Source organism: Culex quinquefasciatus, chromosome 2 (genome assembly GCF_015732765.1).
Source record: "Culex quinquefasciatus strain JHB chromosome 2, VPISU_Cqui_1.0_pri_paternal, whole genome shotgun sequence".
Taxonomy (NCBI): Eukaryota; Metazoa; Arthropoda; class Insecta; order Diptera; family Culicidae; genus Culex; species Culex quinquefasciatus.
Genome location: NC_051862.1, coordinates 177746844 through 177770242, shown reverse-complemented (window position 1 = coordinate 177770242; position 23399 = coordinate 177746844). Strand labels below are relative to the sequence as shown.

At 35.4% G+C, this 23399-nt stretch overlaps 1 protein-coding gene across 5 annotated transcripts; it reads left to right on the top strand.

Moving 5' to 3' along the window:
- Positions 1-1019: 1019 nt before the first annotated feature.
- On the top strand, positions 1020-23289 carry LOC6033167 (orphan steroid hormone receptor 2). Of its 5 annotated transcripts, none has more exons than XM_038254953.1 (5): positions 1020-1339; positions 15709-16081; positions 16161-17076; positions 21954-22231; positions 22294-23289. In XM_038254953.1, the coding sequence occupies exons 2-5, from the start codon at positions 15727-15729 to the stop codon at positions 22743-22745; spliced, it is 2001 nt and encodes a 666-aa protein (XP_038110881.1). In that variant the 5' UTR covers positions 1020-1339; positions 15709-15726; the 3' UTR covers positions 22746-23289. The 5 variants fall into 5 exon arrangements, with proteins under 5 accessions (XP_038110881.1, XP_038110884.1, XP_038110880.1 ...); XM_038254956.1 differs by having other exon boundaries at positions 1021-1339; positions 15754-16087; XM_038254952.1 differs by having other exon boundaries at positions 1021-1339; positions 15709-16087.
- Positions 23290-23399: the final 110 nt, after the last annotated feature.

Sequence of the window (23399 nt, the reverse complement as noted above, 5' to 3'; positions counted from 1 at the left end):
CCATTGAACTTCGATTTTATGATTTTATCCATAAGAATTCAAGTCACACCTGAAACTTCGAAAAAGTTCCGTTCATGGTAGAATGCTTTTGACATCAAAAATTGTTTGATTTTAATGTATAAATTCGTGTCACGCTTTCAATTTCGATTTCCTGCAAATTCAACATTTCATAGAAAAACTAAGGTCCAGAAAATTCAAAATCAAGGCGAAGTCACACGTTTTAATTTAATTAAATATTTGGCAAACATCACAGTTTAATATATGAACTGCTTCAATAAAAAAATCATGTGATTTACAAATTATATTTAAGAAAACCATTTATGTTTTTTGGTTTTATCCTGAAATTTTGACGAAACTTTATATGGTTTGTATTTCGGACAGAGACATACCATATATTTTTTTAAATTAAAAATAAAGCAGAATTTAAAAAAAAAAACAATCAAATTCATGATAAACTCAACATTATTCGAAAATACTAATGTATGATAGCCTGAAAAAAAAATCAGAGAATATTTTCTGGAGTGCCAGTCTTAACGATATCTGAAGATATCATGAAATAAATCAACCTCAACATGGTTTCAAGATTACATCTGGAAAATTCCACGATGAGATATTATACTGAAAATTTGCATAAGATTATAACATTGTCTTCGAACATTGAATATTAACATTAGAAATACTATGAAAAAAATACAAAAGCCTTATATATGTCAACTAGCTTTAACTGTCATTTCAAAATCAAACAACAATTCAATACCACACAGCTTAAACACCCAGCATAAACCCCCCGTCGATTTATGCTACCATTCAAGTTTTCTACCCCCATCTCACACAAACCACCACACCGAGCACACACTCACAATTTTCTCACACATTCACACTCCATTCATACTCCAAATCCCATTCTGACAGACCGACCGACCGACGAACCTGTTCCATTGAACTATACAACTACCACCACCACGTTGGGATTCCCTTCCCGTGTCGTCGTGGTGCTATTCCACACCAGCTCAGCTCAACTCAGTCAGAGTCAGTCAATCAGCAAAAGGTCTTCTTAATGCCAGGTGATTCAGGTTGCTTCGGGCGGCGGATGTTTTGAGTGTGAAACGTGTGCTGAAGAACTTGATTTAGTGTGGATTTCATCTTGGAGCTTAGAAGTGCCGCTTAAGGAGTTTTCTAAAATATTTCTGTTAAAATCTGTGCAATTTAGTGTGCCAAAGTTTCAACCCAAGTGGACAGTTCATCGACTTGAGGCTCTAAGAAGAGAAAAAAAAAACTACCATGAAAGTGGATTACGCGAAATAGCGGATTTTTGTTCGAAAACCTTTCCTGCCAAGTGGTACGTACACATTCTACTTCCTCACCTTACCCGCCCACCCCTGAAACCACCCACCCTGGGGGGAAGAAACGAAACGAAGCCTCTCACTTGCTCCAACCAAAGACCGTCATAAAGCCCAGCAGTCAACCATCACCGATCTTGTTCGTTACGGTGTTCCGGCGAATGCATTTTCTGCTTTTTTTTTTCTTCTTCCTTGCGCTTCTACGGTCGCGGTCGGGGTTTTTCCTCGGAGTTTTCCTCGAAGTTGAAAGCGGGGTGGAAAGTGTGTGGAGGTTCCACATTTTAGAGCGGAAGAAGGAGAGATGTGGGGATTGGAAAAGAGAGCATTCGGAAGAAAAGTGCAGCAGCAGGCGCACACTACTAAAAAAAGTAGTGATGATGTTTAGTTTGAACTAAATCAGGCAACAAATACTACATCGGCTGGGTTGGAGAGAGGGCAGAGTTGCCGGATTAATCTTTTTATTTAATTAAATTTATTTAAAAAAAAATTAAACAAGTTGCGTTGGACGGTGTAAATTTTTACTGGGAAGCAGAAAAAGCTTTTAAAATATAAAATTTTCTTAAAAAAGATTTTTCAAGGCTTAGCAATTGCTTTGATTTTTATAAATATCTGAATATATTTTAATCGGCTGAAACTTTGTGAGTACTTTCTCTTGGCCAAAAAAGCACTTTTACATCATTAATTCGTCCATACAAATCTACATACATTTTTGGCAGCTGTCCATACAAAAATGCTATCAAAATATTAACTAATTGTTATTTGCATTGAAAACGTTTTTTTCTGATGCATTTAGTATCATCAGAAATTGCGGGTATTGATGGGATCAATGATTTTTTAAACAAGTTTTTTTTCAAAAACGTCTTTTTGATTGCCTGATTTTTAAATGGGATTCAAGTTAAAACCAACAATAACTTTATTATTGATTTCAAGTGATTATTTGTATAGTATATGACTTTTTTACAGTAGAAGTCTTGAAATATTTGATTTCAAAAATTTCAGCAAACTTTCTATAAATTTAAAATCAAAATTTTGAAAATACTTTGAAAAAAGAATTGTTTGCTCATACAGTCCAGACTCGATTATCCGAAGCCTCGAATATACGAAGTTTTGATTATCCGAAGGTTTGTATGGGACTTCAAATATTCGAATCACGAACAAAAAACTTTTGTTTCTTTTTCTTGTTTAAACATCAAATTCGAGTTCTGCGACTCCATATTAGTCAAATTTGAATAGTTGATTGCCTATTGAATAATAAAATGCATTTTTTCAATATTTCGTCACCGCCATATTGGCCGCCATCTTGGATTTAAAAATTATAAACAACTTAAGCGTAGTTTAGGGATCATACTTAAAAATCAAAAATTAGACATAAAAAAAATCTTGATTCGATTATCCGAAGTTTCGATTATCCGAAGTGAAATTATTCCGAGGCCTTCGGATAATCGAGTCTGGACTGTACTTTATTTTGACAATAAAATCATTTTTTTCAACACGTTATGATAAGTTGTTTACCGTTGAAAGTTTCCTAAATAACAAATTAAAATATCTCGAAAACCAAATACTTCAGACATTTTTAAACTTAAAATAATGAAATATTATGAATCATAAAACGTTTCATAAAACGTTTATAGCAAATCGTCCTTTTTAATTTGAAAAAAGTATCAAAAGCCAATTTTTTTTTAAATTCCGCCAAATGTTTTACATTCAAAATAATATAATATTCAGCCATTGCAAATTATATTTTAAGTTTTTGTACAACCCCAACTCCTCCTCCCTAATCCCCTTTAAAAAATTCACCGAAAAACAAGGGGGAAATAGTACTTAATAAAATTGAAATCTTCTTTGAAAAACTAGTAAAATCGTTCGTTATTTATTTATTTGCGTTTAAGGACCACTTAACTCAAGAGTCATTCGGGTCCGAAAAAATCGTTTGTAAATTACTCAAAATACATTGTATAAATCTAATTTATGTACTTTATATCAAATAAAGACTTTTTCATCATTTAACTTATTTTGAAAACAAAGATTGAAACAAAATGTAAAAGTTCATGAACATTTTTTATAATTTCATTGATATTCTGCAAATTTTTAATAAGAGCATAACTGTAAATTTAAAAAACCAGGCATGAAATTTGAAATTTCGTTTTAACCAAATGTTGAACTTCTTTTGAATAAACGAGGCTAGATTTATAATCACGCTTTCTAATTGTGTACTTAATTTTAAGGTTTAAAAAAAGGCATTTCAAAAATTGCTATTATTCCTCGTGTATCACGTATAACTGACTGACAGACTGAGACTGACTATTTTGCTATCTCCAAACGGGAAGTAAGTGATTTGCTAAGGCAAGCCGATTGCACTTTATCGCTCCATGCTGTTCCAAATTCGTTTACATTAATCAGCCCGAAATTTTAAAAAGCTAGACTGTCGGCGATTCGATCGTTGAATGCTGACTGAGCGCGCCTGTCATGATCGTCATTACGAAGAACGCGTCAGTGAACGCACACGAAGTTGATACGAACGAATGCAGAGCTCTACACTCAAGCAGCTGCGCGACACGAAGAAACATTATCTTTCTCTTTCTTTCTCGCTTGTGCGATGCTGCGTGGTGACAGCAATCATTTGAATGTTATCATGGAGAAGGTGATTGAAATTCCGATAGAATTCAAACGAACGAGCTCTGCGCGAATGGTGAGAGTCAAATGTGAGTGATATTGCGTTCCGCTCATTGTTAGAAAATATAAGTTAGGTTGACGAAGTGAAGGCAAAAAAGCGCTCAGTCACCATTGACCAAAAATGTCAAATGTTCTCAAGCATTAATTCAAATGTTTTTTAAACTTTTAGAAATGTTACAGTTTTTGAATCAATAACAAAAAAAACATAACCATATCCACAGCAAACAATCCATCCTGCCAACACTGAAAATCTTCTCGATCCCAATACACACGTCGTCGAAGACGACGGCTACGTTGTTCCTTCTACCTTCCGCTCACCACGGTGGCACTTTCAACAAGATTTTGATCTTATTTTATATATCAACCAACACATCATTATTCTGCGCTACCACCCTTTCCCATCCTGACCCGGACTCCTGGAGGTAGCCAGCCATCAAGAGAGTTACTTGCTTCTGACTGATGACGATCAGCAGTTGATGAAGTTGATGCACCTCCCTCTCATCGTTTCATTACTACAGAGTAGTAGCGGCGCGGAAGAGACCTTTACCGTTTCGACGACGACACGGCCTGCCGCTAGGGTGGTCCTCCTCCCTTTCCCTTCGACCATTCGAGGGGGTGTTCCGTCGTAGGTTTGAAGTACCCAACGAGTGGCGTTATATTTATACGGAACATAAACCCAACTAGAGAGAGAGAGATATCGAGCTAATAGTAGAGTACGTTGCCCATTAGTTTCAGCAGCGTGATCCAGATATACCACACTAATCTCGTGTAGAGTCTCTCGTGGTTTCTCAACGGAATAACTTGACCTTTCGGAAGAATCGGCATCCAGATTGCCGCGGACGACGACATTCACGCGGTTCTCTTTGACTGTATCTGTGAGTCGCGACAATCGATGACGACGACGACCAACTCGAAGAGCTCGACAAGTTAATGTCAGCCCGACTGGTTCTTCTTGCCGTCGGGGGTTCTCTCCCTCCGTTCCGTTCAACACCTTTCCGACCTCTTCTTCCCGCGGCTTCTCCCCGTCAGCAGCAGCAGTTCTGTTGATGTAAATGGATTGAGTGCGACGATGCTTGACGCGGTTGCTTGTTTTAGTGATCGGGATCGATGGATGAACTAGATCAACCAAGCAGCGGACTAAGCGAACGAACGAAAAAAAAGTGACTTCGTAAGCAGTTTCGTCAGTTCTCCTGTATAGGTGTGAGGTACCTGTCCACTTTTGGAGCTGGACTTCCTCAAGATCGTGGCTACCGTTCTCCCTTCGCGTGCGTTGAGCTGTGTAAAGTTCATTGAAATACGCGGTCAGGGCGTTGGAGAGCAAATCCCAGAGTGAGTGACTTTTGAAGTGACGATCTGGTGACGACGACGACACTTAGCATTTTAGATCGTTCATGTGTGATGTGTGCTGTTCTGTGCTGTGATATTTGTATTTTTACGGTTGTGAGCCACTTGCATACGAATGGGGGGCTAATATGCTGTCGACCGCCCCAAGGTGTTCAACCATCAACCAACATCATCATCAGATAAATGTCAGCCAGCAGGTTTAAAGTGCAAATTGGATCGCGAGGCGCCACCACATGGCTGTGTGGTTGAGTTGTGAGGGTTGCTGCTGTGGAATGGGTTAAGGTATTTGTTTGATTGGCGTGATTTCCTGCTCGGTAGAGGTTGTTCCGTTACAATGGGACATTCGTTCGTTGGGATTAAGAAATTTGCCCTCAATCATATCATGCCCTACTTTATCCTGGTCTTCAATAACGATCATATCTAGAGTCTTATTTAAAAAGGTCCCATAGCTTATAAGCCTCTTTCAAAATAATGACTCTAGAGTCTAGGTAATGTGATTCCGATACAAATTTTTAATTCATTTTAAATGTAAAATTGAATGTTCAATCGTAAACTATACAGAAACATCAAGAAAGTGCTATGATTTTAGACAAAAATCAATCTCAATTTTTAGTTTGACAAATTACAATTACAATGGAAATAATTATATGTATTCAAAAGATCAGGATAACTTGACGCAAATTTCCATATCAAATCAGGGATGTGAGATAATGAGCAATTCCTAGACATGTTTTTTCCAGATAAAGGTTTGTTTGCATTCATATGGTTTATTGTGTTTCAATTATTTCAAAATTTCATGTGAACAACTCCAATCAGTTCTATTCAGTCATAGTTTTGAGTGTTTATATATTTTTTGCAATTCCGCTGTGAAACTGTCAACTTTTCCTGTCCTTCTGAATTAATGAAACGGCCTACTTTTTCCTACCAAAAATAACAGAATCGAGTAGCAACACTTTTCAAAATAAATTCAAATAACGAAAAAAAAAAGTGACTTCGTAAGCAGTTTCGTCAGTTCTCCTGTATAGGTGTGAGGTACCTGACAACTTTTGCACTTGTTTGCACTTGTTTCGAAAGGTAAAACTTTTCAACATTTTTTTTTATTTAAACGATTTATTGGAAAAATACATGAAAATTTGACTTAAAATTTCACTCAATGGGTGTTTTTCGGAATTGCAAAAAATGTTGTATGGAACTCGTTGCAAAACTTGATTTTTTCAACACTCGTCGTATTTATCCAACTCGGTGAACCTCGTTGGATAAATGTACGACTTGTGCTGAACTTGTTGCATAAACTACTATTTCAGACTTGAGCAGTTCTTTAAATTGTTTTATGCGATTTTTTTAAAACTCAAATCTATTTTTCTATCAATTCATTCTTGTTTTACTATTTTTATGAGTTCGAAAATAGACAGTTCTTTGAAAAGTTTTAAATGAGATAAGTCTGATTTTGAATATATTTCAAAGAATTTTATATTCATTTAAAATCATTCGTTCTTGTTTTTCCATTTTTTTTAGTTTTTCTATTATTTAAGAATAATTTATTCTTGTTTTAGAAAAATATTTACCAATTATTCAATTCTTTCAAATAAGAGTAGTTCCTTCATAAGCATTTTGAGAAAAAGAATTAAAATATTTTTTTTTCGAAATCACCGCCTCCTACAGAAGCGATACAAATTTTAAGTTTATTTTAAAGAATTTTCTATTCTTTCGAAATAGTTTATTCTTGTTTCAGTAATATTTTTAGATTTTTTTTTATTCCTTTAAACCAGTGTTTCTCAACCGGTGAGGAATTCCCCCATTCTTGGGGGGGAATGAGGATGCAATAGAAATGTAATGCCTTTGAACAACGAACTTGCAAAAATAATCCATGTCTGGAACATTCAATCAAGCTATCGATTTGAAAAGAATATTAGAACATTTAAAATAAAAGTCCTAAAAAAATAAAAGTTATTATATAACTGAACTGCACTTGTCGCTTAAAATTTTAATATTTTTTCAAAATCATAAATATGACCAATTAATTTCAGTTTGCTCAAATCATATTTTTTTTATAAACTTTTTAAACGTTTCTTTCACATCCAGATTATTTTACCTATATTCGAAAAAATCTCTCTGGATGAAAGTTTTATCAATTTTGGACTACATTGTGAAGTTTATTTCACAAACTGCATATTTATATGTTTTGCATGATTTTTGTTTTTTTATTGAAACTTCAGTATTATGATAACAATTTAATCTTAAATTATAAAATTTGTTTAAAATTTGTTCCAAATTTAAGGAGGGAATGAAGTTCATGTAAATTAGTCAAGGGGGGAATGGAACGAAAAAGGTTGAGAAACACTGAGTTTTAACCATAACAGTTTAACATATTTTCACAATCTTTCAAAGATTATATATTTTAGTTTTTTTTAATTTTTATTTGAGTTCCATTCTATTGAAATAATTTATTCTTGTTTCCGAAATATAGTTTTTCATATAGTTCATTTTATATGTTGAAAATTGTTGAAATATGTGCGATTTTTTTTTTATTCTTTCAAACATAAGTATTTCTTTAAATTGTTTCTAGAGCAAATTACTAAATTTAAACCTATTTTAATATTATTATTTTCATATTTTTTGTTAATGTTTGGAAATCAAAAACAAAAGTTGTTAAGATTTCAACATTTAAAAGTTAAGTGATATTTGATAGATATTATTATTTTTTTTCGTGAATCAATTATCCGAAATTCCCATGAAAACTTTAAGATACACAGAAAAAAATGATGGTAATATTTATCAGGAAATGGTGGCAGATTTTGTGTCATAAAAAATGTGCCCATTTCCTGATGTAATATTCATTTTTTAACCTTTTCTAGGGGATATTACTCAAAAAATGTGATATCCAACCAACCAAACTTTAAACCATCTAAAATTCAATTCAAGTATGAACTGTATGTATTCCCAAGAATAAAGTTTCGTTTTTTCATGTTTTTGGGAATAATCAAACACGAGAGCTATTTTTTTTTTGCAGAAATAAAATGCAAAATTTCGGCGCGTTTAGTAAAAAAATCCCTTATTGCATTATAACAAAATGTTAAAAAATGCCATTGCCATCCGTTTTTATTTTTAGTTTTTTGCTTATTTTTTTACCTTTTCTGGGTGAGTAAACCAAAAAGTTGCCTTTTTGTGCCCTCATATAAAACCAAAAAAAAATACTTAAAAATCCTCATTTTATTTTTGGAACAGAAATCAAAACGGCGACAATTTGCAATTTATATCTGAATTGTTTCCATCAGTGCCAACTATTTCCAGAACAGACGTTTAATATTTGCATACCCTTTTTAAAAGCCTATAAATTTTGAAGTTAAAAAATTATACATTTATTGCTCATTTGTGGCGGAGACAAAAATAAATAAAAAGGATTATTTGATGAAGCAATTATGCAATTTTACAAAAATACTAGAAATAATTAACATTTTATTAAATATTACATAGCAACGGAATGACAGTTATAAAATAAACTAAATTCATTAAAATGATACAAAAAAATTAAAAAGAAACATTCTATATTTTTAAATGTGGATTAAATATAAAAAAAACTATTTATAATTGTCAAACGACTCATATTTGACTTATATGGAAAGAGTATCAGTTAACATTCGGCTATTTCAGAAAATCATCAACTTGGGTGAATAAGGGACAAATTGGACGAATTCAAATAACTATTTTCCCCATATTTAGGTAAATAATTACCACTTTTTTTGTTGAAAAAGCGCCAGCACTGTGAAATGACCACGAAATTTTAAAAAAAAAGTGATAAAATTACCTATACAAATGCGGATATCAAAATTAAAAAAAAAAACCTAATTTAAAAGTTCAAAGTTTATCGCCTCATTTTGATTTTTTGCAACAAAAAGTGTCCTTCTGTCAAAATATGCTAAATATCAATCGATTTATGAAAAAAAAAACATGGATATTACGTCTTCTAACGATCCGTGGTCCAAAAATTCAAAATTTGTAAAAGGCTTCAAAAGTACTATTTTTGATTGTATACTTAAATGCAAATATAAAAATTCTACGATGTATTTAAAATAGCCTTAATCGTTTGTATAACTATTTCAACAAATTTTTTGGGGAGATTTTGAGGGGTAGACAAAAAAAGTAAAATAAAACTAACATTGACCTAATTGAGTTACGGACTAAAGAAAAGGCAGAAATTTATTCATTGTTGCAACATTTCAAATATTTTTTAAATTTAATTAGAATTCTGAATAAAACTAAGAAACATGATATAGTGACTTTTTAACATACCATAAACAGGGGTGACATAGGGTCGGGGGGTCAGGATAGGCCAACAAGTTTACACAATTCAGAATACATTGCTCAATGTCACCTCATGCTGACAGTACATAACAATAATAATGTTGTAAAATATTATACATCTTTTTATGCTTTGTTAAAGATTTCATTTTAAGATTAAACACTTTTAAATTTCAAATTTTCTATCAAAAAATAATGCCATTTTTTGCCAAAGTAAAAAATAGACTTTGACCTGGTACATGCATTTCTAAGAAATTTCACTGATCCAAGGTAAGATCTAGTTCCGTTCCAAATTAGAGAAGCCCAATCTGTTTAAGGAATTTACTCCCCGAAAAAAAAAACTACCGTTTGATCTTCCACTTTGGTTCGCCCTCGTGACACCTCACTTTGTCATGTAAATGCGAACCGAAAAATCTCCAAATTCGTTCCATTTCATTCCAAAACGAGATCATTTCCCCATACTTTGCTCCTACTTCCTTAAGGTAAAACACCGCGCGCAACAGGTTGACAATACCACCCCAATAATCATAAAACCCCTCTCCGGCCCCAAAGTCTCGGACTCAAAGTCGAAAGTACCTCTCGCGCCGATCTGCTCGCGATTCACGTGTTATTGAATCGATCCCGTTTTTTTTTTCGTCTCTGATTTTTTTTTTTTTTGCTTTCTTGCGTTACTCGACCGATGATGGTCGATAAACTTGAACCTCCTCTCCGTGCCGTGCCCATCTGGCTGATGACCGCTCACTTGGGGCTCCTCATAAGAAAATCAACAGGGAAATTCTCGGAGATTTCGGAATTTTACCTTGTTTTATTTTTTTGTTAAAGTAAGCTCCGTCTTAAAAAATAGAAAAGTAAAACCTCAAGTCAAATTTTTTTTCAAGCTACAAAAATTGTAAAAAATATTTAAAAAACAAAATTTGAAAAAAAAAATCTTAAAAAACTATTCAAACCCCGTTTACAGAGAACTGCTCAACAAGTATGCGCCCATCACCATCATCAACAGCAGCAGCAGCAGCCTCAACAAGCATTGGGAGCATGTTTTGTGCACTGGTATGGAAGGTATGCCCGGTCGGACTCGTCGTCTCTCGTAGCGGAACCAAAAGCATTCACCTTCCCTCTTCCTTTCACGTGCTGGCTGCTGCTGTCTGTGGGTTGCTGATGTGGTGTTGGTCGAAAGCCGATGGTGGTGGTACCGCTGGACGCATACAACCTTTGGAAGAAGGGCAGAGGTTCTTGACCGGTGTAGATTTTTCTTGTAACTCTAAAATTTAACGGAAGTTCTTGTTGTTTGATCATGATCATAAAAAAAATCGATTTATGATTTCAAACATTCTACATTCTAATCAAATTTGAGTCATAAAAAACGCAAAATGCTGAGGCTAAGTAAACCTTTGAAAAATATATTGCAACGGCTTAAATGCATGATTAAAGTTGTGTCAAAAGATTTAAACTGATTTAATATGTTCAAAAACCACATTTAAAAATTTAGTAAGCATAAAAGTTTCCTAGATAGTAAATTTACAGTAAAATAATCAAATCGTTAAAAAAAAACAAAATATCCTTTTACTCCCTGATGTTAATACAACATTATGAGACTAACTTCAACATAAATGGCTAAAAAAAAAACAACAAAAGTTTGGTAGTTGCCAGTGTTGAAAATCCGACGACTATGATTAAATTAGCGATTAGGCAATCGTATTCGCTAGAAGTGATTTTCTTCCAACCGTGGTAGTTGCCTTTTTAATAATCATTAGGCAAGGTTTAATAACACTGAACAACAAAAATTCTGCGCAGGATCAACTCGAGGGGTTTATTTTTTATTTTTTCAAAAAATATTTAGATGTTTTTTTACTTTAGTTGATGTTTTCGGGAAAAAAAACAAAAACTGTCTGATAAAAACTATCAAATCAAAATATTTGGACAGGGCCGTATGGCTTTTTCTCCAAAGTTGAGTAAGTTTGAAAACATCTTTCAATTAAGGCCGTTGCAAATATTGTTCAAAGTTTTCGTTACTTCTTTTTCAAAGTTTTTGTCAATTCAAATTTTTTTTTCTTCGAATTTTGCTCAAAATCTGTAAAGATAATGTATTAAATTATAATGCCTTATTCACAATCTACTGTCAGCCAATATATTGTAAAGATCATGCGATAATATTTGACAAAGGGAGCAGAGTTGAAGTAATTAAAATAGTGTAATATGTATAGATAAAATTTTTACTCTATAACTGCAAATTGCTAGACTATTTTAAAAATAATTTAAAAACAGTTTGCATAGAATATTTTTTTAAATAACTTATTAAAATAGTATGTGAAACAACTTACTTTTCCTGTCATTCTCGAACGACGAAACAGCCTACATTTCTCTACCAAAATAACAGAATCGAATAGTAACCCTTTTCAAAACTCATGCTGAAAAACTCTACTTTTCAGCACTGAAATGAATGCTGAAAATTTGAACTTTTCAGCACTTGTTTAGAAAAGTTATACTTTTCAACATTTTTTGATTTAAACAATTCATTGACTAAATATATGAACATTTGACTTATAGTTCTGTTCAAATTTTTCGGAATTCCAAAAAATGATGTATGGAACTCGTTGCAAGAAGAAAAATTTTCACCACGAGCCTTACATTTATCTAACGAGATTCACCGATTTTTCGATGCTCCGAAATGCATTTTTTTTTGTTAGGCCGATGCAAATATTTTTCAAAGTTTGTGTCCCTCGGCTCAAAAACATTGGATAAAAAAGTGTTTTAAAATGCATTTTGAACTAGTTCAATAAACTGTAAAAAACTGTTGTTTTGCAATCATTAGTTTTCATTTAACGAAAACAAAAGTTTTAGCGAAAAGAAAAAACTTTTTGCGGCACATTACATCGAAAATTTTCAAAATTTCAAAAGATTTTTGAATAAACCCAAATATGTTAAAAATGATCCTAAATGAAAGGGTATGTATTTTAAATGGATTTAATCTGATTGCACTTAAATTTCCATTGAATTTTTGAAGTTGCTTTGAAAAAAATAATTTTTTGTCCCTGATTTTTGGAGCCAATTTTGAAGGGGAGGATAACAAAAACTTTCAAAAATATTTGTACCAGCCTTAATACAATGCAATCTGTTAAAAAAATATTATTTCATCCTCTAGAAAAAAGATGTTTTACGAAAAACTGGTATGTTTAACGATGTTTTTTTTTTGTTTTTTTGTTCAATTTAAAGTAACATGTTTTATATTGAATTAACGATTAAATAGAAAATCAGTTTCAACAATTCAGTTTAAAAAACACTTAAAAGTTATGAAAAAAGTGTAAAACTAATCTTATTTATGAGCAATTCTCCATAAAAAGCTAAAAAAAATATTATTTTTTATCATTTTAATATTGTTTACAACTTACTGGGGGTATATAACAATCTGAATCTTGGGGAGGAATTTCTGATCGATTTAATGTCTTTGGTATTGGTTAGGACTGACGTTTTTTTTTAATATAAAAATATTAATTTTATAAATTAATTGTTTTGATTATGTCTAAATTCAGTTTTTTTATTGGGAAGAGATAACGATTTTTTTTTTGCCGGGTCCGGTGGTTTAGTGGTTAGCGTGGTAGCCTCTGAATCCCAGTATGGCCTGGGTTCAATCCCAGACGGACCCGGTGGCATTTTTCGAGACGAGATTTGCCTGACCACGCCTTCTATCGGATGGGGAAGTAAAACGTCGGTCCATTTGCGTAAAAGAGGTTTTGAGTGACTCACCACACATAACCTTCGGACGCCTAGAAATGAGCAGAAACTTGCAACAGAGACCACAAAAGACCCGGGGGTCGCTAAAGTGGATTACTTTGCTTTTTTTTAACGATTTTTTTAAAAATAATCGAATTTGAAGACATTTAAGAAAAAATGAAATACTACCCATAAGTGCCCATCACTGAAAATATTTATTTTTCAAAAAGCTGAAAATATGCTTATAAATTATTACTCTAAGAAACATTGTAGATTGGTCCTTTTGTTCCTGAGGTACAGCTTCTCAAATAGAAAGAAACAATACAATTGAAGTTTTTCAAGTGTCGCGTTTTGTGTAGTTTATTATTTCAGAGGTTTTCTATTTTTGTAAATTTTTCACAAAAGCTACATACATGTTTTGAATTATAATGTGTGCAAAATCAAACCATCTCAATATTCTTAAAATTTCAGAATTTCGTTTTCCAATGCATTGAAGTCAAAAAGAGATTTAAAAAAATATTTTTGCAATTCCGTCTTGAAACTACATACTTTTCCTGTCATTCTTGAACGACGAAATAGCCTACTTTTCTGTACCAAAAATAACAGAATCGAATAGCAACACTTTTCAAAATAAATGCTGAAAAGTTCTACTTTTCAGCACTGAACTTTTCAGCACTTGTTTCGAAAAGTAACACTTTTCATTTTTTTTTTTATTTAAACGATTTATTGACAAAATACATGAAAATTCGACTTAAAATTTCACTCAATGGGTGTTTTTCAAAATTGAAAAAAATGTTGTATGGAACTCGTTGCAAAACTTGATTTTTTCAGCACTCGTCGTATTTATCCAACTCGGTGAACCTCGTTGGATAAATGTACGACTCGTGCTGAAAAAATCCTCTTTTTGCAACTTGTTGCATAAACTACTATTTTGGTGAACTTATGTTAAGGGAAGTCAATAGTTTAGTATGATCTAAAACCAAATAAAAAATAAAAATGCCTCTATTTTGGAAATCGGGCTTGAAATATTTTTTTCCCTCGGGTATTTAGGTAGGGGAACTAAACCCTTTCTCAGCCTATTTCTATTATCGGCCTATCAGCACTTTGATCATGGATTACAGCTTCCATAAAGTGTTTTTGACCGTTCCAAAGTAATAAATAGCTCAAATAAAAGTGAGCAAGCAACTCTCCATTGTTAATACATCTGAAATTTTGTGATTTAATAGAGGAAAACGGCAAAAGTGATGAGAATCGGTCGAATGGCTAAGAGTGATTAAAATGGGTATATTTCCCCTATTAACTTATATGTTTATTATTGCTGAAAAATTATTATACAGTCCAGTCTAGAATATTACAAGTTCGATTATCTAAATTTTGGATAATAGAATCATGAAAATACTTTTCTTCTTATTTTTTAATTTGCTACCTATTTTAAAGTGAAACAAGCGTTCAGCGACCCCAAATCAATTCAATTCAAGTGGTTGGTTTCCTGTAACATAACTAAATGAAAACTCTCAATGTTCAGCTCTGCTTTATTAGCCTGGCAGCCTTCATTTTGAATTAAAAATGTCGAACCGTTTTAGAACCTTTTTAGGGTAATATTTTGAATAGCTCAACGGCAAAAAATAATACAACGATTTTTTTGGGATGGATTTTGGATAATTTTGTCTGGACTATATTTCAAAAGGTTACCATCTGTTAAACTCAAAAATAATTTGTTTCAATATGTCCTATAAAATTTTATAAGTTATTTCAACGCAATTGTAGAACAATTATCAGCAAAACATAATTCAAAACATACCCCACCAACCCCCACAGCATAAAAGTTTAAGCACCCCTGCTTTCGCTCTCCTTCAACGAGGGCATACCTTTCCCCGCTCGCTCGCTCGTCGACGCCAAAGAACGAATAACCGTATCATGTCGATTAAATACACAGAGCAGCACACAACACCACACCAGCACTGAGTAGGCTGGCCTGGTCGGTCGTCGTCAGCAGTTCAGCCGCTCAACTCATTCAGACCTAGACCATCCCATCATCAACAGCAGTAGTAGAGAGAACGACCGCGCAAAGTAATGTTAGATGCGGGAAGAACCTGCCGCCGCGAGAGAGCTTTGACCTCTATCCAAAGTGTGTTTGTGTGTAGAAATTGGTGACGTAACTCTTGGTTGAGTCAAGTGTAACGCGACAAGTGCGGTGTGAAAGTCCTTTTCGGTTTTGAGGAGACAGGACTGTTGGGGGAAGTGACTGGTTTTGGTGCGGGGGGAGAGCGCGCACAAGTGAGAGGCCTTAGGTAACTGCACTTTTTGACCTTTCTCCGATATTTGTCGTTGTTCTGGTGTGTAGACGGACTTTAAAGTTCTAATGGAGCCCCATAATTTCGATATCAAGCCCAGCCTGCAACAGATGAAACTGGAACCGGGGACCGGAGTCCCGTTTGGCGGCAACCTGGATGACAAGGCATCGACGGCTGGCCTGCAGCACCTGTCATCGCTGAACAGCATGAGCATCGAGTTGTGTCTGGTGTGCGGCGATCGAGCCTCCGGCCGGCACTATGGCGCCATCAGCTGCGAGGGCTGCAAGGGCTTCTTCAAGCGGTCGATCCGCAAACAGTTGGGCTACCAGTGCCGCGGGTCGATGAACTGCGAGGTGACCAAGCATCACCGGAACCGGTGCCAGTACTGCCGACTACAGAAGTGCCTCGCCTGCGGAATGCGAAGTGATTGTAAACCTCAACCGCCGTGGTAGCATCCGATGAGCCACAACGACTAATGATCTTCCTACCTTCTATCTTTCAGCCGTCCAGCATGAGCGCAAGCCCATCATCGACAAAAAGGACGGTTCGGCTGGTCCGAACCCCAACAGCAAGTACAACCCGCACCGGAACAAGGAGTACCACAACGAACAGAAGAGCAACGCTGCCGCAGCCGCGGCCGCCAACGCCGCCTCGTACCTCAACATCTTCCCCGGTTTCAACCTGGCCGAGTTCACAGCCAACCTCAGCAAACGGGTCCCCAGCAAATCCCCACCAATCGCCTCCTCAATGTCCACCTCCATCACCTCCTCGTCCAACCCGTTCACCGGTCTTGCCTCGCTCAAATCCCAAGACCACCACCACCAAGATCGCGCACCCCCCACCCCAGCCGACTCGATCGCCGCCCTCATCGGCCTCAACACCACGGCCATCGCAATGTCCGGCCTCGGACCACCACCCCCATCATCCCAGCAACCCCAACCCCAACTCGACCCCCCAGAATCCCACCCCAAATCGTCCCCCATGGACACCAGCGACAACAGTCCCACCTCCAACCCCAACCCAATCTCCGCCACCAACACCTCCCTCGAGAAGAACCTCATCTGCAACTCGCTCGAGTTCATCCAGAACCTCGAGCACGAACTCAACAACAACAACAACAACAGCTCCTCGACAACCCTGCCCCACAACCACCCCGCAATCAAGTCGGAACACCCGCTGCTACTCCTCAACAACGGGGAAGATTCGAATGGTGGTGGAGGTGGTGGCGCTGATGACTGTCTCAACTTTGACTACGGAAGCTGCCTGGAGTTGAGCGAGGGATGCGTGAGCTTCTACATTCAGGTGCCGAACGTGTTGCCCAACTACCTGAGTGCGCACTACGTGTGCGAGACGGGATCGCGGCTGCTGTTTGCCACGGTGCACTGGATGAAGAAGAACCAGCTGTTTTCGATGTTGAGGTGAGTGTTGATAGGATTTTTTTATTTATGAGCAGGTACAAATTGAGTATGAGCATGAGAGATCAGTCATGGGTGCCCTTCAGTTGCTGTACTGACGCGTAATATTCTTTCCGAGCCACCAACGGCGCCCGCCATGTCAGTTTGTAGATCTCCATTTTAAGCAACAGCAATGTTAGTAAGCATAGGTTGCTACTAAGGAATTTTGAGCAAGTACAAATTATGCACAAAGTTGGACATTACTTACACTCATTTGAGCCAAACCTCAACAAAAATCGAGGAATTGTTGAATTTTTACTCAACCCTGTTTGTTGATTTTTTTTCTTTTCTCGTGATTTAGACATTAGGCCGCAAATGTTTGTCGTAGTGCCATTTACTCAGCACAAGACTTAGCCTATTACTACTATTCTATTCGAAACTATTCGAAAAGTTTGCGCTGGAATGTACCGAAAAACCAGGGGCCTACCATATTATTTCAAAAAACACCAAAATTGTAATAGAAATAGAAGTGCAATTTTCCTGTAAACTGTTTTACAAACATTGTTGTATTCCCTGAGAAATTATCAAAATCATATAATTAAGATACAAACATTTGTAGAAAAATGTACTACTACAATTTGAGTTAGTTTCTCGCTGATTTTGCACATTCGCCGAAATGAAACCATCCCACAAAGAAAAAAAAATTGTATGAGAAAAATTAAATTCATAAAGATTTCCCTTCCTTTTTGATACCTTCGAACCTACTGTATCGTAAATTTCCTGAAAATTCCCGAATTCCAAAACAAAGCATCAATTTTCTTAACTTTTCCGCCGCACGATTTTGAGCATTTGAGAGAAATATTCACTTTCTTCTCAAGGTAATGGACGGCTTACCCTTAAAAGATATCAAATACCTATTTAACAATGATTGGGGAGAGTTCAAAGTGGTAAGACTTGTTCGTGAAAAGTTACCAGCTATGCAAAACTTAACTTAAATTTGTCACAGCAGCTTAAGGTTGTAGATGGTGGCATTCACTCTTGGGGCAATGACTGTCAATAATGGTTTTGAATTCAGGGCCCAGAAATAGTAAATTGAAATGAAAAATTACTTAACGATATTTAAAATGACTACAAACTCCGTAGTAACAGTTCAATAGGGCGAATCTGCATTTGTAAACAAGCAGTCTGTCCCGTCTTACTTAACGTGAACTGTCACTTGAGCAAAAGGGATAGACTGTTTGTTTACAAACGCAGATTCGCCCTATTGAACTGTTACTACGGAACTACACAGAGACTCGAGATTTGAATGTTTATCTAAAACAAACATGGCCGCCAAATGGCCGATCGGGAATAATACCTTTCAGAGCCTAAAAAAAGTTCAAAAACTTTTTTTTTTTTGAGGATCCCTACTATTTAACCACTTAAAAAAAGATAATATTTCACAAAAAAAGACCATTCTCTTATTTAAGTTTTATTTTTTGAACTGGAAAAAATCAAATTTTCTTCATGTTTAATGTTTTTCCCCAACCTAAAAAAACACTCACAAATTATCAAGCCATACATTGCTCATCGCACTCATTGGGATATGAAAGTTTCTGCATTTCGTGAAGAAAATCTCGTTTCCTAGTATTTCTGTAACCCCGAGAATAAATATTAAAAATAAGGGTACATGTAACATTCTTAAAATCAATTGGCTGGAAAATCCACCCCAATTCTTTATTTATATAAAATATAAAAAAAAATGCATAAGGTGAAAAATAAGATTTTTTTTTGTTAAAATGAATAACGAAAAAGTTCCAGAAATTCATTGACAAAATGTAATCAATAAAACAATATTTAGAATACGTTGTATTGCGTTTTTCAATTTTTAATCAAATGTCACAGTTTAATCTTGCTAAAAAATACTTTTTAAATCACAAATCGAAAAAAAAACATCTATAATTCATTTAAAAAAATTGTTTCATATATTCTTAAATAATTCCAAATTTTGACTGAAGAAGATTTTTTATGACACATACTTTTTTTTTTTTTTTTTTTGCTGTATGGGTAATTATCTACCAACTCACACGAAGTCGGGAAAAGTTGCCCCGACCCCTCTTCGATTTGCGTTAAACTTTGTCCTAAGGGGTAACTTTTGTCCCTGATCACGAATCCAAGGTCCGTTTTTTTATACCTCGTGACGGAGGGGCGGTACGACCCCTTCAATTTTTGAACTTGCGAAAAAAGAGGTGTATTTCAATAATTTGCAACCTGAAACGGTGTTGAGATAGACATTTGGTGTCAAAGAGACTTTTATGTAAAATTATAGCGTACTCAAAGTTCCGAAAAAACGTATTTTTCATCGAAAAAAAAACACATTACGAATACTCGTAATGTTTATAAAAGGTGGTGGTCAATGTGTCGGATCAGTGAGAGATTCTTATGTAACACAACTTTATCGAAGACCCCAAAACGATCCGAGTTAACCCTAAGTTATTAGCAATTTCAAGAAGACGTTTTTGTATGAAAAGATGTTTTTTTACCAAATTTAACGATACAATTGGCACAGTTACTTACATATTTTTGTCTAAGGAATCGAGGAAGGTAACCCTGATGCCGATTTTATTTATTGTCACCCTAGTCTTTATTCAATTATGGAGGCTGGTCATACAATATGGATACGTTAATGTATAAAATTGTGTAACTTGAGAATTTCCGATTGCTTGACACCAGTCTTCGGCAAAATTGTTGGCTATTATTAGGACTTTTCAGAAGATATACGAAAAAAATATCATTTTTTTTTTTCAACTCTTTATGACTATATGTTAAATTACCAAGTTTTTTTTTTAATTTTAGATTTGTTTTATGTGTTTTAGGAGACAAAAACTACATCTTTTTAGCAATAGCCATGATGGTGCAAAATCTGGATTAGAGATATGATTTTTAAAGAATCGTGTTTTTTGGAAAGTATCAAACAAATTTACAAAAAAAAATATTAAAAATCATTTTGTTAAAGCGAAATCAGCAATATAAAAGTATCTTAATTTTTTTTTGTTGATAAAATTTAAAAATTAATTTAGTTCATTTTAATTTTGTTTAAGTTGTTAAAAATTAAAACATTTGTGAAACTGTCTGATCTTTTAAATAAAAATATTTAACAAAAATATATAATTTGGTCTAAAATATGAAAAAAGGAAAATTATCTATTTTTGCAATTACGACGTGGAGCTAGTTGCTTTTCCTATCTATAGGGGAGAGTGGGGAGACTTGATCCCCGGGGAGACTTGATCCCAAGCCTGTATCTCGTCAGCATGTGGGTAAAACAATTAGCTTTGTTCTAGAAAGTTGTGCGAAATTGACTAAAACTCATTGTAGAAAAGAAAGAAAAAAATTAAAAAATGTTTAAATTGAGTTACACACATTTTTCTAAGAAGTGCTGCAAAAAACTTCCAAGAGATCTTTTTTCTTTGTTTTGATAAGTATAGAAAACACTCAAAAATTATTCAAAAAAAATATTTTTGCAATTCCGTCGTGAAACTACTTACTTTTCCTGTCATTCTTGAACGACGAAACAGCCTACTTTTCTGTACTAAACATAACAGAATCGAATAGCAACACTTTTCAAAATAAATGCTGAAAAGTTCTACTTTTCAGCACTGAAATGGGTGCTGAAAAGTTGAACTTTTCAGCACTTGTTTCGAAAAGTAACACTTTTCAACATTTTTTTTGATTCAAACGATTTATTGACGAAAAACATGAAAAATTGACTTAAAATTTCACTCAATGGGCGTTTTTCGGAATTGCAAAAAATGTTGTATGGAACTCGTTGCAAAACTTGATTTTTTCAGCACTCGTCGTATTTATCCAACTCGGTGAACCTCGTTGGATAAATGTACGTCTCGTGCTGAAAAAATCCTCTTTTTGCAACTTGTTGCATAAACTACTATTTTTATACATGAATTGTTTGATAAACATATCAACTCCAAAACCCTTACGCATTTGACGTTAAATTTATCGTCATACTATTTTTACAATCAATTGTTGAAAAAAGTGCGTTTAGGGAGACTTGATCCCTGCATTTTTACAGTCACTGGAATCAGCCTCAAGATTGAATAATTTGGCTGGGTTTTCGTACATAGTTTCCTTTAGTATAGTTCTACATAGCTAACTACAGTTTGAACCATTTTTCAAAAGTTTTGTAAACAAAAATTACCAGCTTTTGTAAACATGCTTCATTTTGGTCTAAAAAAGAAAATTTTAAGTTTTTAAATATTTTACATGCTAAACTTGTTATATTTTGAACACAAACGTACAGGTTTAATGTGAAATTGCTGTATCTTATAGAAAATTAAAAGTTTGGATGAATAAAAAACATTTTGCTTAAGATTTCTTAAAAATGTTGAAAGGGGGATCAAATTACCCCCAACATTTTGAAAAGGCCGGTTTAAAATATTTTTTTAAAACGCTTGGCGTTATTCGAAGAGTTTATCTGATGAAATACCCTTATCAGCCAAACATAGTTGAATGTTTAAGCTTTCAATTCATGCAAAAAGATCATAGTTTTGTGAAAAATTGACAGAGTTATGTGCGATCCAAAAAAAATGGGATCAAGTCTCCCCACTCTCCCCTATAATAAGGTTATTTTACAACCCGATTTTTTTTTGTTTAATTTCAAGTTACTATTAAAGAAATATGAAAAGTAAGCATTGTAAATAAATTTAAGTAACTTTTATTTTTATATTTCATCTGGAAAATATTATGCATCGGTGGTCCCCTCGTTATTTTTTTTCAGCCCAGTTAACGAGCAACATTCGGTGACTGGGCTACGTTCTCATCCCAGTTACCGAACAACTACTGTAGTAATTCGGCATCTACAATTTTGAGTGAAAAAAAATTAACTAAATTCCCTCTCCCTTCCACAGCGACTCCTTCCAGTCGGAGCTGCTGCGCCAAACGTGGCCCGAGCTGTTCATGATTGGTCTGGCCCAGGCCAGCGGCCAGCTCTCGTTCAACACCATCATGCTGGCGCTGATCCAGTACATGAAGACGCTGATCCTGAACAAAAAGTACGGCAGCGACATCATCAACTATCTCACCAAGTACGTGCTGCTCATCCAGGAGCTGGTCGGAGAGCTGCAAAAGCTGAACCTCACCGACCAGGAGTTTGCCTATCTGCGGTTGCTGTGCGTGTTCAATCCGGGTGAGTTTTAGGGGGAGGGGTGTTTGTTTGGAGGTTTGGTCTTATTTCTTTTCTTGTTCTAGACAACATTCTGCAGGACAACGTCAAGAACCAACATCTGGCGAAGATCCAGGACATGGTACTTACCAGCTTCCGCGAGTATTACCGCGCCAAGCACAGCCGGCTGATGGCCGCCGGGAGTGAGGAGAACATCCGCGAGGACGACGAAGAGGACGAGGACAGCTATTACGAGACGTCGAGCCGGCACCAGCAGAAGCGACGCCAGCGGCAAAACTCCGAGCAGCGGCTCGTCACGATCCTGATGAAGCTGCCCACGCTGAGGGCGCTCAACTCGAAGCGCGACCTCGAGGATCTGTTCTTCAGCAATCTGATCGGGCAGGTGCAGATCGAGAGCGTGCTGACGTACATTCTGCAGACGAACGACGGGGCGGCCACGTTCGCCGGACTGGTGCGGAACTACGCGCCGGCGGCGGTGGCCGTGAGTGCCGGAGGCGGCATGGACAGTGACGATTGATTTCAACCCCCTCATCTTTTGATATAGTATTGTTGATAACTGATGACCACCGAGAGGGCCTAGAACGAGAGAGAGAGAAGGATCTTATTATTAAAAAACAATTTGACTGATTGACTGTTGAAAAGATGCAAGAAAACAAACAATTTAATGAAAACAGCAAAGCTAGAAAAAAAAGTCTCTTCCAAAGTCTGCAAACTGAAGGTTTTTACATATACTTACGTAGGGTTGTTAAAAAGAAGAAGAAAAAAAGAGTAAATTGCATTAACGATTTTTGTAATAAGCAAACTTAAAAGTTAAGCTAAAGCTAGCAACTAGAGCAAGTACCCAAGTATTATTGTTAGAAAAAACTTACAGACTTTCCCACAAAATAAACTCACAAAACCCACACACACACACAGACTACAAATTAGAAGGTAAGTCGTCAGCTCATATCAGACAAAGTAAACAAGTTAAAAGCAGTTTTCTACTTAAACAAAAGGCATAATCGCGTAGACTAGAAAACATAAAAAAGCGGAAAAGTGCAGTACCTGCGGAGGCAGCAGAATAAAAGTTAGGTTTCCCCTCGTTGAAGGCGCGCATGTTGAAATGAAGAAAAGTTTATTCGAAATGGAATGGCGAATAATGAAGAGACTCACGCGCTTAGTTAAGGTGCGC